This window comes from Hypanus sabinus, chromosome 16 (assembly GCF_030144855.1).
Source record: "Hypanus sabinus isolate sHypSab1 chromosome 16, sHypSab1.hap1, whole genome shotgun sequence".
In the NCBI taxonomy this organism is placed as follows: Eukaryota; Metazoa; Chordata; class Chondrichthyes; order Myliobatiformes; family Dasyatidae; genus Hypanus; species Hypanus sabinus.
In genome coordinates, this window is record NC_082721.1 from 10,388,027 (window position 1) to 10,407,550 (window position 19,524).

General features: G+C 38.0%; 1 protein-coding gene across 1 annotated transcript in view; it reads left to right on the plus strand.

Moving 5' to 3' along the window:
* LOC132406001 (alpha/beta hydrolase domain-containing protein 17B-like) overlaps window positions 1-19,524 on the plus strand; it is an 80,567-nt gene that overhangs the window by 32,701 nt on the left and 28,342 nt on the right. The window contains exon 2 of the mRNA XM_059991112.1: window positions 9,806-10,000. Coding sequence (XP_059847095.1) covers window positions 9,806-10,000 — 195 coding nt within the window. The remainder of the gene's footprint in view (window positions 1-9,805; window positions 10,001-19,524) is intronic.

Below are 19,524 nucleotides of genomic sequence, written 5' to 3' on the forward strand. Positions count from 1 at the left end.
GGCAAGTTCTGTGTCCAAAAACTGTTAAGTTGTTTGATATGCAGGCTAACTGTTAGAAATAAATCACACTGTGGACTAACTTTTGGCTACGGTTTGATATTTAATGTCCTCAGTGCTGAATGCACTTACTATTTGTGTGATTTGATTGAGGTCTGCAGCATCGACACAACACTGAACTGATTTAACACGATGGCTTTGGACGTGGCCATTGGCTCTTGAATTGACTTTATTCACCTCAGCTGCTTGTGGCTGTGGATTCACGTTTTGGGGACTCAAAGATTTGATGTTTAATGTTTTGTGTGTTATTTGTTCACTTTTTGCTGTTTGCGCCATTTGTTCTGTACACCTGATGATGGTCTTGTTGTGTAGGGGGTGGCTTTAAACGGGTTCTTTGGCGCTTATTTGTTTTCTAGCTGTCTGTAAGAAGAAGAATCTCAGGATTGTATACTGTAGACATTGATAATAAATGTACTTTTAACTTTGAAAACTCATCTGATCTGGAAGTCTTCTGTTTGTATATTATTTGCCTGAAATCTGAAATTGTTTAGAAGTAAGTTTCTGTGTCCAGTGTGAAAGTACTCTTTTTATCTGAGAAATTAATGTATTGTTGAAGATGAAATGCAAAACACTATGCTGACAATCTAAAATAAAAATAATGTGAAATGCTGGAATTGCTCAGCTGGTTGGGCAGTCTCTATGGAGAGTGAAATAAACACTTAACTGTTGATGATCCTCCTTCAAGACAAAGTAATTATAGTTACCATGGTAATAATACAGCTCTGTGCAGTTTTACTGTTTTCTGAGTTGTGTTATATGGTCTTTAGTGAGATAAAACACTGTATATTTCATCAAAGTATTATTTTAAAACATGGCAAAGATTCTGAAGATTTTGACACTTTTTGTTAATTTGTCTAGATTGTTGTATTCTCAATAATTATCTCAAAAAGTAATTTTTGGACTTTTATTAATGTGCAATTTAAACTTGATATAAATAATTAGTTAACTTTGGAAAAACCAGGAATGAGGAGAACGTAAATTCCAGCATAAAATACCTTGGTAAAAGGCTCAACTCACAAACAGTCTGCTTGGTTGTAAGTTTCAGTTTAATAAACAGGTAGGTTGTCCTCTGGGAAGTGCATCTTGCAGTGAGTGTAAACACCAAGTTGGGGGCAAGCCCAAATCATTAGAAAAAGAACTTTCAACCCTATTGTTAAACATAGTTTAAAAATTTGGTTTTAGTTTCGTAGATTTTTTTGAATTAAATGATTTTCTACTTTCTACTAATATTTATTCTAATTTCTTTTTTAAACTATCAACTTTAGATAAGGCTTTCTTAACATGGAAAATTAAGGGAATAAAAACTTTTTTAGATTTGTTTTTACAGGACTGTTTAATGTCCTTTTCACAGTCAATGGATAAATATGGTATCTCTAATACACATTTTTTCAGATATTTACAGGTTAGGAATTTCTTACGTGATTTTTTACTGAATTACCCCTTGGCCTGCTCTTTAAATTTGGCTTATGCTATTTTTCAGCTTAAACCTTTTCAAAAACGATTAATAGCCATCATTTATAAACAGTTAATGAATGCTCGCATGTCGCCTAATGATAGGGTTCAACGCATCTGGGAAGTAGAACTTCAACATTCACTTTCAGATAATCAATGGAATAAAATTTATTATCTAGTCAATAATTCATCTATCTGCACACACCATATCTTAATTCAGTTTAAGATAGTACACAGGCCCTATATGTCCAAAGATAAATTGGCGCATATTTTTCCCAATATAAGCCCTATTTGTGACAGATGTAATGCAGAAGTGGCTACTCTAACTCATATGTTTTGGTCATGTGTAAGCTTAAACAATTTTTGGAGGGATGTGTTTGGAATATTATCTAAAGTTATAGATGTGGATGTTCAACCTACTTCACTTACAGCAATTTTTGGGATTATTCCAGAGGAAGCAAGCAAAATGTCTGCTTCTGCTCAACATATGATAGCCTTTGCCACTTTACTGGCTAGGAGAGCTGTTTTGCTACACTGGAAAGAATCCAACCCACCTACTGTTTATTTTATTGGCTCTTCTCCATTATGTCATGTCTAAGCCTGCAGAAATTAGAAACCGGACATTTGATACATCCTTTAATTTTGAACAAGTCTGGCGACCCTTTTTTCAATATTTTCGCATGATTTAATTTATTTTTTATTTATATATTTTTCTTTACTCTTTTCGGAAATTCCTTATCTGTAAAGGTTCGGAGATGACTGGAAGGATTTTTTTTTCCCCTCTCTCTCTTTTTAATTTTATCCTCAATTGGACTGCCCAATCTTTCTTTCTTCTTTCCCTTTTCTTTCGTCTTAGTTAGTTAGTGGGTTTTTTTTTCCTTTATCAAATAAAATTTCCAATTTTTTTTATGATTGCTATGAGGAGTTGTAGTTTTTTTGGCCATTGTATATATAACAGCGTAACATTTTACCTGTCTGATTTTGACAATATATATTTTCTGGGTTTTTTTATTGCTGTTTGTATGTCTTTTATATTATCTGTCTGCTAAACTTCTCCTCTGATTTGTATATTCTTTATTTGAAAATCAATAAAAAGATTGAAAAATGAAATGAGAAAAAGAACTTTCTTTTTTAATGGTGGGCATGGAGTTGGGTGGAGGGAATTTTATCAATGACGTGGACTGCAATCATACCAACAAAATCCATTGTAATGGTGTTTAGTTGACTATGTATTGAAGCACCCATGTAACAGTGATTGCATACTGTATTGTCAACGTAGATTGGTGGTTTCCACCAAGTAGGTTAGATAGTTTATATTTTGACATGGTTGTGCTGAGTAAACTGTAGATCTGTTTCTTTGTGCATTTGCTTTGTATTAAATTCTTAATGTCACATAAATTATTTAAATAGATCACTGGTAATGGAGATTTGTGTAGATATTTCCAAAATTCTCTGTTTTGTATTTGATTAGAAAAGTGACTTTGATCATTGAGTATGTCACAGCTATAACTTTTCCTAAAGTATCAGGGCCTCCGACAAGTCAAATTTTATAAAAGAAGGCTTCAGCTCTTTCATTGGATTTGTGATTCCAATTATTTTTGGGTTGGGAAGTTGACAGCATTATTAATTACAGTTTACACAAAGTACGTGGACTAAGGCTATGCTAAATGATAGATTTGGCAACACATACCAAATGCTGGAGGAACTCAACAGGTCAGGCAGCATCCATGGAGATGAATAAACAGTCGATATTTTGGGCCGAGTCCCTTCATTAGGACTGGAAAGGAAGGGGGAAGATGCCAGAATTAAAGGGTGGGGGGAGTGGAAGGAAGACAAGCTTAGAAGATGACTGGTGAAGCCAGACGAGAAGGAAAGCTAAAGGGCTGGAGAAGAAGGAATCTGATAGGAGAGGAGAGTGCACCAACAGAGAAAGGAAAGGAGGAGGGGACCCAGGGGAGGGTGATAGAGACATGAAAGGGAAGTAAGAGGCCAGAAAGGGGAGTAGAAGAAGAGGGGAGATTTTGACTGTTCAGTAATTGGGATAATCCAGGTACTGTGGCTTGTTTCTGAGGTAAGTTATCAGCTTTTCTAAAGATGTTTGGAAAACTCTTTAAATTTTTTATATTAATTGTTCATGTCTACTGTATGATCATTTCTACTTTGTTTTCTCTCCAAAGATGGTATTGAAATAAACCTGAGAAATTTAGAGAATTGTAGGCAATATCTTTAAAAAAAAATGTTACAGGTTAATAATGGTGATTACAATAATTATCCGTCATTCAGTCTTCTTTGTAATTGCAAGGGGCATGTAGCTAAGTTGTATTGAGTCCTGGTTAGTTTCTATTACTGCAGTTTGTTGTACAGTGGCATGCAAAAGTTTGGGCACCCCGGTTGAAACTTTTGTTACTGTGAATAGTTAAGTGAGTAGAAGATGAACTGATCTCCAAAAGTCATAAAGTTAAAGATGAAACATTATTTTCAACATATTAAGCAAGATTAATGTATTATTTTTGTTTTGTGCAATTTTAGAGTGGAAAAAAATAAAGGAGCTCCATGAAAAAGTTTGGGCACACCAAGAGATTTGAGCTCTCAGATAACTTTTACCAAGGTCTCAGATCTTAATTAGCTTGTTAAGGCTATGGCTTGTTCACAGTCATCATTAGGAAAGGCCGGGTGATGCAAATTTCAAAGCTTTATAAATACCCTGACTCCTCAAACCTTGTCCCAACAATCAGCAGCCATGGGCTCCTCTGAGCAGCTGCCTAGCATTCTGAAAATTAAAATAAATGATGCCCACAAAGCAGGAGAAGTCTATAAGAAGATAGCAAAGCGTTTTCAGGTAGCTGTTTCCTCAGTTCGTAATGTAATTAAGAAATGGCAGTTAACAGGAATAGTGGAGGTCAAGTTGAAGTCTGGAAGACCAAGAAAACTTTCCGAGAGAACTGCTCATAGGATCGCTAGAAGGGCAAATCAAAACCCCAGCTTAACTACAAAAGACCTTCAGGAAGATTTAGCAGACTCTGGAGTGGTGGTGCACTGTTCTACTGTGCAGTGACACCTGCACAAATATTGACCTTCATGGAAGAGTCATCAGAAGAAAACCTTTCTTGCATCCTCACCACAAAATTCAGCATCAGAAGTTTGCAAATGAACATCTAAACAAGCCTGATGCATTTTGGAAGCAAGTCCTGTGGACTGATGAAATTAAAATAGAACTTTGTGGCCGCAATGAGCAAAGGTATGTTTGGAGAAAAAAGTGTGCAGAATTTCATGAAAAGAACAGCTCTCTAACTGTTAAGTATAGGGGTGATTTGATCATGCTTTGGGCTTGTGTTGGAGCCAGTGGCATGGGGAACATTTCACTGGTAGAGGGAAGAATTAATTCAATTAAATACCAGCAAATTCTGGAAGCAAACATCACACTGTGGGGAAATAAAAACTGAAGATAAAAAGAGGATGGCTTCTTCAAGCTGAAGGTTTTGCCATGGCCCTCACAGTCCCCCAACCTAAACATCATCGGAAATCTGTGGACAGACATCAAAAGAGCAGTGCATGCAAGACGGCCCAAGAATCAAACAGAACTAGAAGCATTTTGCAAGGTAGAATGGGCGAAAATCCCCCAAACAAGAATTGAAAGACTCTTAGCTGGCTACAGAAAGTGTTTACAAGCTGTGATACTTGCCAAAGGGGATGTTACTAAGTACTGACCATGCATGGTGCCCAAACTTTTGCTTCGGGCCCTTTTCCTTTTTTGTTATTTTGAAACTGTAAAAGATGGAAGTAAAAAAGTAATCTTGTTTAAAATATTAAAGAAATGTGTCATCTTTAACTTTATGCCTTTTAGAAATCGGGTCATCTCTTAGCTATTCACAGTTACAGAAATTTTGACCGGGGCACCCAAACCTTTGCATGCTAATGTAAGTCCAACTGGAGTGCAGTGGAGATTTGAATAGCATACTGAAAAATTCAGGAAGTAAGAATTTGGATGATGTATTTAATGGAAACCTGAAGGGGACTTTTTCACTCAAAAGGTGGTGAGATAGTGGAACAAGCTGCCAGCGGAAGAGGTGAATGCTGGTTTGAATGCAACATTTAAGATGAGTTTTGATAAGCATAGTACATGGATGGGAGATACGAGGACTATGATCCTATTGTGGAGTCAATGGATCAAGGAAATGGCATGGTATTGTAGTGGTTAGCGCAACTGTATACAGTACAAGGGACCGGGGTTCAATTCCCGCTGCTGCCTATTAGGAGTTTGTACGTTCTCCCTGGGACTACGTTGGTTTCCTCCCAGAGTCCAAAGGTGTCCTGGCTGGTAGGTTAATTGGTCATTGTAAGTTGTCCTGTGATTAGGCTAGGATTAAACTGGTGGGTTGCTGGGCAGTGCGGCTCGAAGGGCCAGAAAGGCTTGTCCACACTGTATCTCAATAAAACAAAGTAAATAAGTAATGAATAACAGTTTGGCATTGACTGGAAGGACCTGTTTGTGTGCTGTAGCACTCTATGACTATAATCTTGAGAGAGTTACAGATCTTTCTAAAAACAGACCACGATAAATGATTGTCCTTTCACTTGATGTTACAGTGTCACAGAACAGCCATGCATTCTATTTGAACTTTATGCCTTTGTGAATTTGAAATTAATTCAAACTTGGTTAAAAGTTTTTTTTTCCTCCATCCTGTATACATTGTGTTTGGAGCTGAAGGTCAATTCTGATAAGGTACACGTTCTCAGAGTTAAAATAATTCATAATGTTTGAAAATCATAAATCCATATTGAGGAAGAGAAGGTAGTCTGAGTTCAGTATCTTACATAAACTGTGACATGATCGGCAAATGCATTTCACAGCATTTGTCTGTATGCATATTCCTCTGTCTCATCTAGAAGAGAAGGAGGCAATTTTTCTTTTATACACTGGTGGGTACATGGAACATTTAAGAAACTCCTAAATAGGTACATGGATGATAGCAAAATGGAGTGCACTGTTGGAGGGAAGGGCTAGATTGATCTTAAGAGTAGGTTAAAAGATCAGCGCAACATTGTGGGCCAAAGGCACTATATTGTGCTGTAACGTTCTGTTATGGGACATTCTGATATTTTATTAATCAATGTGCTTGTATCACCAAACTGCTGTATAATAAAGCACCCAAAACACCCAAATTCCCTTCCTGGGCTTCTGTCAATAAGTGATGTTAACCTTTTTTTTAAAAAAAATCTTCAGTGCTCCTCTTCCAAAAAAACAAGTTGTGCTAAACCACACTGTCTTTGAAGACTACCATCTCATCTCTAAGCTCATTGCTTCCCCACTCCCTGAATGTGTTGATATCCTAAATCTTGTCTGCTGACATATCAGATGTGATCACATTCTGTGAGGTTTCTTTTTCTGCTGTAGAATGTCCCTGATCAGAATCTCAAATCCCATGTGGTAACAGTGAAAGCAGAAAATGTTAGAAATATCCAGCAGATCAAATGGTTTATAGTGAAAGAAACAGTTCTACATTTCAGATCAATGATTCTTTTGACAGGTCGGGCACACCATTGTCTAATGCCTTCATTCATTCGTCAGTACCTTTGTTACTTTAGACTCTATGTTCCAATGCTCTTCTGATCTTGAACTTTCCAAAAATTTGAGCTGATCCAATATTCTGACTATATTCTAATGCCACACATTTGTCATGAAGATAAACTACCTTTTGGTTTTAACAAGTCCTCTACTTTAAAACTCTCATCTTCACTTGTCAAGTTCTTTCATAGAACCATAGAACATTACAGCACAGAAACAGGCCTTTTGGCCCTTCTTGGCTGTGCCGAACCATTATTCTGCCTAGTCCCACTGACCTGCACCTGGAACTCCTCTTGCAACTTTATCCCTGTACCACTCTAAGAACTCTACTCAGCGTTTGGCTTCTTGTGTATCCTTAGTTTTAATGGTTTAATCCCTAAAACTCTAGAATTCCTGTCCTGAAAATACATACTTCTTTAAGATAATTAGGGATATTTATTTATTTGGCAATACCACATGGAAAAGGCCATTCTAGGCCAACGAGTCGCACCACCCTGCAACTCGCATATTTTAACACTAGCCTAAGCATTGTACAATTTACATTGTACCTGCTAACCACACAGTTCACAGGGAGAACATACAAACTCCTTGCATACGGCACCGAAAATGGACTCCTAATTCCATAAAGCGGTTTCATTAACCGCTTTGCTAAAGTGGCACCCTTTAATTTTCAGTCATTGGTTTAAATCTTGTTTAATTGTAGATGTAAGTACGAAATTAAAAGTTAACTTTCTCTCACCAGAATCTTCCCTATCTATTCAGATAAAATGTTTACAAATCAAGGGAATTGTCATATTTGGATTTGCTTTTTAATTTGCATTTTGACTTTGATTGACCTGTTCAGCAGCTCAAGGTGAATGCAGTGTTGTGTTATTAAATAAAAATTTAAGATCTGCAGATGCTTCAAATCTGAGATGAATTGGAAAATGATGGAAGCACTCAGGTAGCATCTGTGAAATGAGGAACTACTAATGTTTTCAGATCCTTGACCCTTCATCAGAATTAGGAAAGAGAAAATAAGTTAGTTTTCAGAAGCAATGTGGATGGGAGGGGGTGTGGGAAAGGGAATATCGTGGGAAAGGGAATATCTTGGAAAGGTGAAGTCAAATGACTTCAAGTGGCAGCTTCAAGCTGATTAGCCCCAGTCTGTTTTCCCACTGAATGGCAGATGTGTGAGGTTAGAATGTTTCAAGGTGGTCTTAAGGAGTCATTCTATCTCAGCTTCCTTTTTACCACCTTGTTTTTGTGGTAAGATAGGTGAGAAAAAGGAACCTCAGTTTCTTCATTCATGTGAAGAACTGGCCAAAAATGTGTTGAACATTTAGTACTGCAGCAAGTGATTTAGACTAAACTTGCAACATAGAGGCAGTGCTGAATAGATTGTATGTTGTGGCGCCAGTTAGATATGCAAACTACTTTCCGTAACCAAAACAATAACTGATTTCTTTGTTTCTGAAGGCCAGGAACAAAGGAACTATGTGAAGGACTACATGCTGTTGTCTTTTATATTCTATGACTTGTTCTTTGACAGTGGATGCTGTGAGCTGATTGGGGCTGGAGAATCTGGTTTTGTTTATTCAAATGGCATTGTATACAAGTGGAAAACCAGAGAAATTACCAAAAATGCCATGAGTGTAAAGATCTTGCTCCTGCTCCAACAGCCACTAGTTGTGATGGTAATGGCACTGCTGATATCTGTTATCTGCATGATTACTTGAAGACCAAATCTAAACTGGTTGCGGGTCTTATGATTATTCTGATTTTTTTTGTAATAAGAAAGTCCCCTTGTTTTAAAGGAGCAGGAGCAACATCCGTACATTTCTACTTGTGTGAAAGGACATGACAGAAAAATATATTCTGGGGTCAAAACTGTGCTCACAGGAGCACAGTTTAATTGTTTTCAAGAGTTATGTCACCTTTTGTTTTATTACACAAGCAACTATAAAATGGAAAAGTAAAAACTGCAAACATGAAATAAAACAAACGATGCGTTAAAATATTCAGAATTAAATCCTCGCTGATCTGATTTGACTCGGATGTATTTCACTGTATTTTTCGATGCACATGTGAGATAATAGCTAATCTCTCATCTTCATGTCAGACAGACTTTGTCGAAGGTTTGTAGAGACAGATCTAATTTTTAAGAACCCTGAGTGTAATGGATAGACAGTACAACTGTATGGCCACATACACTTATTTTCAAAGTCCTAACAATGACTGCATGTATTCCCAAAATTTTCTACACGTTCCTTCCACAACTTTCCCTCCCCTGTCTGCAACAATTGAAAAGTGAGCAGCCTCTTTAGCAATTTGGATAATTAAGGCCACCAAGTTCAATTTTATTCTATTATGTGCAGATGTATGAAGAAAAGGTTATTTAACATGTGCCAATTAGTTTTTGTTCTTCCCTCCTAACAGGGATCTAGATATTAACCTTCAATTTCTAAGCACCCTCAGACAATAATCATAATCGTGGAAGATTTCTACTCCATTCAACTTGTATGTTATGTTGTGAACCACCTGTTAATGTTCTTAAGTGTGCAGTTATAGTCATGGTACATAACTCTGGTGCCTCTCTCATTATTTAAACAAAGTTTCCCATTATGTCCAAAAACAACTTTTGTCTTCCCCACGAATCCTATGCACAATCTGAACTTGCCTGTAGAATTTATCACCATGAAAAATATCGTGTTGAAATCAGCTTGTAAATATTCTTCTTTTACCTTCCAGGTTCACCCTTCTCTTCTCTCATGGAAATGCAGTGGATTTGGGTCAGATGAGCAGTTTCTACATCGGTCTAGGCACCAGAATCAACTGTAACATCTTCTCCTATGATTACTCAGGGTATGGAGTCAGCAATGGGAAACCTTCTGAGAAGAATCTGTATGCAGACATCGATGCAGCATGGCAAGCATTGCGGACCAGGTGGGTTTTACCAGATACTTTATTGAACCTTGGTCGAGGTCAGTACAGAAGTTTAAAAAATGTCTAGTCTTGATGCAAGTTTTTGCTAACTGGTGAGTTAGAAAGTCTAGTAAGGTGTTGGGATATTGGTATTGGCAAATCTTATTGGGATTGCATAGAGACATTTTATTTTTATTATTTTAAACTTTAATTTTATTTATTTTATTCTATTATCTGCAACTAGGGAATTACTTAATCTCGAGTAGGCAGCGGTATTATACAGGTAACCAAAACATCCACTTTTAGACAATGTAATACAGGAAAGATTGTGTATTTTCTTTGCTCTTAAGCGATCAGTTGTAAACCTGAATACATAAATTTGTGCAAACTATTACAGAAACTTTAAAAAAATTTTTGATTAGGTACAAAGGGCCTTGATTTGATACCCCATTCAAAAGATAATATATCATTGTCATATTGAATGATTGTTCTATATTGCAGAGAAAACTCATGGCACTTGCAGGCATGATGTGCTGAGTCCAGTCAGGGAACCACCATCGGCAATTTCAGAAACTTTCAGAAAATGTTTGCTCAATTATTTAGAATCATGTATTCTTTCAGCTGACTTTGGATGAGTGCAGCTTCAACACTGCTCCTCAAACCTGACTCCTGTCCAGGGCAAAGCAGCCTGCTTAATTGTCATCCCATGCATCTATGAAACATTCAATCTGCCCAACACACATTATGGCTGCAGTGTGGCCACTTCAAGTTTAAGTTTATTATCGTCTGACTCTACTAGTTCCAACTAGTTCCACCAGACCACGGTGGGCCCACAAAACGTATAACAAACACAGCTCATTAATCAAAATATTACTACTAATAAGTTAATAAGATATTATTCAAAATGCATGTGAAGTATGCAGTGCAAGTAAATTGTGCCATAAGCAGCTTGCTGTCCTAGTGACGAGACCTTGGTGGTGGCAGGGTATTCATTAGCCTCACATCCTGGGGAAAGAAACTGTTACCCAGTCTGATGGTCCCTAGTCCTGGTGCTCTTGTACCTCCTTCCTGACAGTAGTGGGTCAAAGAGATTGTGAGATAGGTGGTAGAGATCATCAACAATGCTTCGGGGCCTTTTGTATAAAACACTCCTGGTAAATGTCATGAATAGGGGAGAGGGGATTCTGGTGATCTGTTCGGCTGTTTTACTATCCCCTGTAGAGTCTTATAATCCAATGCTTGCAGCTTCCTTGCCATACAATTATGCAGTCAGACAGGATGCTTGATTGTGTTCCTGTGGAAAGTTGTTAGAAGCCTTGCACTTAGGAAAGGCACTGTATTTGTTCAGTGGTCAGGGTTAATTAGTGGGGTTAATTAGCAGGGTTAATAAGTGCAGACCTTTCCACTGATCCACTGACCTTTCCTATAAAATGGATTTAAATTTAAAGATGTATGTTAAAAGGGATAGTTCCACAACAGAACAAAGGTTTGAAAACTCTGCATTTGTCCGGCATCCTTTTTGGCAGCAGTTTTGTTATGTTCCAGTGTAGTCATGCTGATGACCACATCTATTGGATCAGCAAGGAAGTAGTACATGGTGTACCTAAGAAAGAAGAAAAGATATGGTGAAGTTGCAACCCATAAAAACAAATGGTAAACAATACACAACAGAGATTTAACAATTAGAACATAGAACAATACAGCACAGTACAGGCCCTTCGGCCCACAATGTTGTGCTGACCCTTAAACCCTGCCTCCCATATAACCCCCACCTTAAATTCCTCCATATACCTGTCTAGTAGTAAATATTAGCTTTATATCTGTGTGGTTGTGGTTTTACTATTATTCTATACCTGCTTGTATATGCGACATCTGGACCTCAAAGCCATGGTGTCACCTAGTGGGCATTGGGGCCGGTCGATAGATGATATTGGTGGGCTGGGGGTCTGGACTATATACATGTATATTCTGAGTTGTCATATTTTACTGATAGTCGATATGGGTTTGTCGTCTTGTATGTGCGAGAACTGGGCCTCGAGCCACTATGTCGGTGGTGGGGGTCGAGACTCTTCTAGTCGGTGGTTGTGATCTTGTGTGTGACTGTTTGTACTGTGTTTGCACCTTGACCCTGCATCGTCACTCTGTCTCGTTTGGCTGTATTCATGATCATTCATGTATGGTTGAATAACAATTAAACTTGAATTGAATTGTCATACGTACATTGAAACAATCAGTGAAATACATCGCTTGCTTTGGGATGTGCTAGGGGCAACCCACAAGTAATACTAGGTTTTTAGAGCCAACAAAGCATGCTTACAACTGACTAACCCTAACCGTAGGACTTCAGAATGTGTGAGGAAAACAGAGCACCTGGAGGAAAGCCTTGTGTCGTGGGGAGAACGTGTAAACTCTTTATAGATAGTGGTGGGAATAGAATCCCGATCTTACAGTAATATAAAGCATTGCACGAACTACGATACCACTGTGCCACAACTGTTCAGTACTGAGTCACGTGATAGATTGACTAGACTCTGTTTATCATAGCATGTGATAATTTGGCATACAATCCAAAATCAAGGGAATAGATGAAAATTTATGCAGGCTTGTTATGACAGTTAAATAACTGACAGAAGGAGGCTTTGAGAACAGCCCATTTTCAACAATGGCATAGCCTGGTGCAGTCTTGTACCAGGCACCATGTCTTCAATTGTGATCCAATCTAATGCAATTCAATTGCAGTTGAAGTATTCAATAATAGCAATCAACATCTGACCAGTTTATACTAACATATGAAATGCAAATCTAAGTGTTTGTTACAGAATGTACAAGGGCATTGATCTGTACTTCACAAATATACATTATTAGACTTTCATTGCACCTACCTACAAAGTGCAGGTGCATTGGAAAACTGATAATGAGAGGGACATTTTAATTCTTCTGGGGGAAAAGAAATCATAGTTATTATAGCTGTTATAGGGGAGGTATGAGATATTTATGCCATGTGTATATTTTAGTTCAACATTAAGTTTGTAAATTTCGCTGTGAAGTTATCTGGATGCTATTGTACTCTTTTTATACATTCATTACGTGACTTGTCTTATGATGTTGGCAATTATGGTCTTCAATCTGTCTTTTCTGTATTCATAACCATGATTGTTCTTGACAAATTTTTATGAGGAAGTGGTTTGCCATTCCCTCTGGGCAGTGTTTTAAAGACAGGTGACCCCAGTTATTATCAATACTCCTCAGAGGTTGTCTGCCTGGCATCAGTGGTTGCATAACTAGGAATTGTGATATGCACCAGCTGCTCGTACAACCATCCATCCCGTGGCTCCTGATCGGGGGCTTATCCAAGGGTGACCTAACTAGCAGATGGAAGGAATGCCTTACACCTCTGTTGGTGGAGACGTATCTCCACCCCGCCACCTACTTCATACAAAAAAAAATGCATCTAGAAATTGGATTGACTTGCACATGCCTTTAATGAATAAATCAAATGCTTTGAAAATGTTCTGCCCATATTTTAAAGAATGCAGACCCATTTGTCCTTGAAGATCTGCCCCCTGAGGAAATTCATCCAAATGCTGTTTTTTTGGCATGTGATGGAGATCATATGAAGGACCTATTATTGTCAAAAATTGAATTAAAAGGTCCTGATCTTCAACCTTAATTATAAACTCCCAGTAAAATGTTTTGTTTTATCAAAAGCACTGAATCATGTGCAATTTAAAGTGTCATTGGCACATTGTTCCATTAATCTGTGTTCTGCTCCCTCTAATATTTTATACTGAGGGATGTGCTGTGCTCTACCACAGTCAGTTCAGATGTCTAGATGTCTTGATCTCTGACCACTGTACTGCTGGTAATATACTGGGTCTGCCTGGGGCACTATTGGCTGCTGTGAAGTGGGTTATCTGTCTGAAGACTGTGTGCTGCTGCCCATCTTCCCCAGCTCCACATTTCCCTCACTCCTGTGTCCATCTATTTTCTATAATTTTTTAACATTCCCACCCTACCCATGTTCACTTCAGGGCATCCAGTGGAATGAGCTACATAATAATGCTGATTTTCTTCTATTAGTGATTGACAAGGGTGACAACTGCCTACGTAATGGTGCAAATCGGTTTTAGTGCCATTTAATATGAAGAAAATCATAATAGCATTTTTTCCAATCTCAAAAATGTCTAAATTTTGGAAATATCATTGAGTTTAGCTTTGGAGCAAAACATAATGGCCATTTAGCATGACATAAGTAGGAGAAATCCGGTATCTAGCTGGTAGTGTTGTTGTAGTCTATGTTCCAATTACTTGTACATCAAAAGGTGTTAGGCTTAGAAAACTCTTTACATGGTAAGTTCTCCTGTCAGTTCCTTCCTGCATCTCTTTTTTTTGAAACCACTCTCAAGCTTCTTCTCAGCCTCTAGGGAGAACAACAAAAGTTTGTCCAAACTTCCCTTATAGCTTATAGCCTGTAATCCAGGCAGTATCCTGGTAAACCTCTTCTGCACTCTCAAAATGTTTATTATCACTGGCATATGTCATGAAATTTGTCATTTTGTGGCAGCATTACAGTGCAAAGAATAAAACTGAGTAGGCACTAAATAAATAGACATATTGCATGAAAAGAATAGTAATGTAGTATTTGTTCATGGGTTGTTCAGAAATCTGATGACGGAGGAAGAAGCTGTTCCTAAAATCTGCAGTGTCCACATCCTTCCTGTAATAGTGTGACCAGAATTGCACGCAATGCTCAAAGTGCAGTCAGATTAAAGATTTATATAATAGCAGCATGACTTCCTTATTCTTATAGTCAACACCCTTTATAATGAAGTCTAATCTAGTTCGTCTTTACCACATTAACCATTTGTATAGCTACCTTCAGTGAACTATGGACCTGGAACCCATTTGTTGTATACTAGCTGCCGTTATATGATGAAAAATGTTTCTTGTAAATATAGTTATTTACTTGTTGCACCTAATGCACAGAAGAAACCTCTTCTGGATTGTTTATACATAAATAATCTGAGTTGTGAGACAACTGAATGGATGGTCTAGTACAATAAGATGGGCTCTTGACCTCACAATCTACCTTGTTACGATCTTGCACTTTATCATCTACCTGCACTGCACTTACTCTGTAGCTGTTAAGCTTTAATCTTCATTGTGTATGCCTGTCATAACTTTAATTATGTCTTGCCTTGTACTACCTTAATGCACTGTGTAACTACAAAAATGATTCTGGGATTGAAAAGAAATGAGGAGTGTTTGATGGCTCTGCTCTGTATTCACTGGAATTCAGATGGAAGATGGGTGACCTAACTGAAACCTATCGAATATTGAAAGGCCTCCATAGAGCGGATGTAGAGAGGTTGTTTCTTCTGGTGGGAGAGTTTAAGGCCAGAGCCTCAGAATAGAGAGGTGCCTTTTTAGAACAGTGATGAGGAAGAATTACTTTAGCCAAAGAGTGATGAATCCATGGAATCCATTGCCACTGCTGGCTGTTTAGGCTAAATTTTTAGATATATTTAAGACAGAGGTTGATAGATCTTTGACTAGTCGGGGCATGAAGGGATATGGGGAGAGTGCAGGAGATTGAGGCTGAGAGGAAAATGGATCAGCCATGATGAAATGGTAGAACAGGCTTGATGGGCCAAATGGCCTAATTCTGCTCCTACCATCTTATGGTCTTATAATTGAACTGTATTCAGATTCAGATTCAGTTTATTGTCATTTAGAAACAGTATGAACAGTATAACAAAACAAGATAGTTTCTATATTTTGATGCATGTGTCAATAATAAACCAATTTCAAATTCAATTCAGTTTTTTCTAAACTTGTTTTTCCTTGGCTATTCCCTATGCAACAAAGGAGGTAAAACTATGAGATGTGGTCAATAGCATTTCCATGTCTCCTCCCCTTCCTGTTCATTTTGTCCATGTAGGTTAAACACAAATACCAGTTTGAAAGGGCATCAGTCATGAATCTGCTTTGTGGTAATATACCTGTCACAGATGCTACTACTGAACTGCTTATTCTAGATATATGATATCAAAAAAAGATTGCACAACCAATTTTCTATTCAGTTACCAGGGTCACTGCTACTTATGTTACAAATCTGATGACTGACTTGTTATTTTAGTGGTGTCATTTTATTTTAGCAATTTCATTTTATTTCCAGTTTTGGATGAGATAAAGTTTCGTCTGTCCAGTTTCCATATTCATTTTCTTATTCTTGACTCAGAATTCAGTGCCTAATTGTTTACTTTCACATTGAAAGCAATCAGAAAATAGAGTATTTTAAAGTGAAAGTTAAGTAAATGTTTCCTAATAATCACTTTAAATCCTGTGTTCATTGACCTACGTAACACAGACAAAACGCTGGAGGAACTCAGCAAGTCAGGCAGCATCTATGGAGGGAATCAATTGGCGTTTTGGGCCAAGACCCTTCGTCAGGATTCACTTATATAAATTGCCTTGGAATCCAGCAATTCTTTTTCTTAAACTCTCACCTCATCTTGAGATCTCAGTCTGAGCCCATTGTTGATCCCCGGTTCTAATCAAAATCTGAATCAAATTTAATATCACTGGCATATGTTGTGAAATTTCGGCAGCAGTACATAAAACATAAAAAAGGTAAATTACAGTAACTGGAAGTAATGATTCAGGAAGAAGCTGTTCCTGAATCATTGAGTGTGTGTGTGCCTTCAGGCTCCTGTACCACCTCCCTGATGGTAGCAATGAGAAGAGGTCATGTCCTGGGTGATGGGGGTCCTTAATGATGGATGTCGCCTTTTGAGGCATTGCTCCTTGAAGATGTCCTGGATGCTGGGGAGGCTAGTGCCCATGATGGAGCTGACTGAGTTCACAACTTGTGCAGTGCCCCCCCCCCCCCATCAACCCAATACCAGACAACGTGCAACCAGTTAGAATGCTTTCCACGCTACATCTTGGAGTGGTAATCACACTAACACTGGTGGATATGGGCTTCAGAATTCCTCTGAAGCCTTTTTTCATCTTCACTTCTTTTGCATGGTAGTTGGTTTATTATTGTCACTTGTACCAAGATACTGTGCAATTTATTTTTAGTTATTTTTGAATTTGTTTGCACTACTACCTATAGACACTTGCTATATAACCAAATCCAATCATAACAGTCAACTCTCAGACATTTCCATAGTTACCAGCCTTGGCTGTCAAAGTGTTACATCAGGTAGTGTGTAAAAAGGTGATTCACTGCTTTCTGTCTCCATCTCTAAGCTGACTTAGTAATGGCATCCAAGCTGCAGTCTCCACTAATACAGTTTTGATTAAGAGATACAACATGGTAACAGGCCCTTCTAGCCGAACAAACTCACGTCACCCACTTCATACCCATGTGACCAATTAACTCACTAACCCCTATGACAATGTCTTTAGGATGTGGGCAGAAGCTTAGGCAATCATGGGGAGAATATACAAACTCCTTACAGACATGGTGGAATTTAACACAGGTCACTGGTGCTGTAATAATGTTACGCTGTAGTTTGTTTTTTGGAATAGTCATTTACATTGTTGGTAAATGTAGAAAGGGGGCTGATATTAACATCAGAGTGAAAGACCATTTTACCATATAATTGTATGAATGACATTAAACAGAGTTATATAGTACAGAAGCCACATCTATGCAGACCATTTTGCCATCTATACCAGGGCTCCCAACCTTTTTTTAATGCCATGGACTAATACTGTTAACCGAGGGGTGTCTGTGGATCCCAGGTTAGGAATCCCTAATCCATACTGATCCCACTTGCCCACATTAGGCCTATGTAAATGTCTCTTAAATGTAGTGAGTATATCTAATTCCTCTATACGCTCTGGCAGCAAGTTTCAGATATTCTGCAAAAAGAAACCATTACCTTTTAAAACTCCTTTGACTCACCTAAAGCCCTATTGGACATTGTTGTGGAAGAAAAAGAGTAAAAGATGGCTGCCATAATTTACAGCCAGTCCTATTTGTGCCATTGGCAGCATGCTCTTTCCCCACTCTGTCTTTCATTGATTTCAGTGGAATAAATTCTGTGCAGCTGTATACTGTTCAAAGTAACTCCTTTTGCCATGAAAAAAAATCATCAGTCAGCTAGAAGTATACTGCAAGTGAAAATTAATGACCAGGTTGTATTAAGCATGACTAATGCAATCAATATTCAAAGGCACACCTGTCACCCTTCTCCATACACATTATCCTTACTCCTGGCTAATTATCTTTTGAGAGATTATGAATTAATTAAATTAGCTTTTGCTGGCCCGAAGGAGTAGCAAGTGTTCCATTTTAACTCCAGAAGAACAACTGTGAAGCCTTAAATTCTATAACCTGATATTTTGAGGTTTAAAATGTAACCAAGATAATACAATACCTAAGTGTCATAACTTTTGCAGCTCTTTTGGGATTCCTCAGCTGAGACTAGTAAACGTATCTGTACCAGTAGACTGACATTTTTGTTGCAATTGTTCAGAGAGCTTGGATTATTTTTGGGATGGGCAGCAAGTGCTGTTGAGATGCAGATGTAAAGTCAGCCTCCCAATGCAACTAGTTAAGCTGGTATTTGAAGCAGAAAATTGGTAAACTCTTGCTTTGTCCTGTATGGTTGAAATTTAATTAACCTGATGTGAGGGCAGATTAGAGAGGTGATGCAGTCTTAAGCTTGTGTATGTGTGTATGTGCCAAAATGTGAAAGGTGACTAACTTCGTCATTGCAATGATGAGCTGGTTGAAGAGGTAATGTGACAAAGGAAATGGGATTGAAAAACAAAAGTCTTATTTGTTGAATCACAAAAGGCTGCAAAGCTAGAAAATAAAAAATAAAAAATGTGGGAAGTATTCAGGTCAGGAGCTTCTGTGTGAAGAGAATCAAAGTCAACATTTCAGATTTGTCATAAAGAAATACAGCACAGAAACAGGCCCTTTGGCCCATCTAATCCATCCAAAACCATTTAAACTGCCTTCTTCCATTGACTAGCACCAGGAACAGAACCCACCCTACTATCTGTGTACCCATCCAAACTTCTCTTAAATGTTGAAATCAAACTCACATGCACCACTTATGCTGGCAGCTTATTCCACACTCTCACAACTCTGAATGAAGAAGTTTTCCCTTGTGTTCCCCTAAACTTTTCTCCATTCACCCATAACCCATGACTTCTAATTGTAGTCCTCCCCAACCTCGGCAGAAAAAGCCTGCTTGCATTTACCCTATCTATACCCTGCATAATTTTATATACTCTTCTCAATCTCCTACGTTCTAAAGAATACAGTCCTAACCTGCCCAATCTTTCCTTATAATTCAGATCCTCCAGACCCTTCAACATCCTTGTAAATTTTCTCTGTATTCTTTCGACCTTGTTTACATCTTTCCTGTAGGTAGGTGACCAGAACTGCTCAAAATACTCCACAAATTAGGCCTCACCAATGTCTTGTACGACTTCAACATAAAATCCCCTCTCCTGTACTCAACACATCGATTTATGAAAGCCAATGTGTCAAAAGCTTTCTTTATGACCCTGTCTAC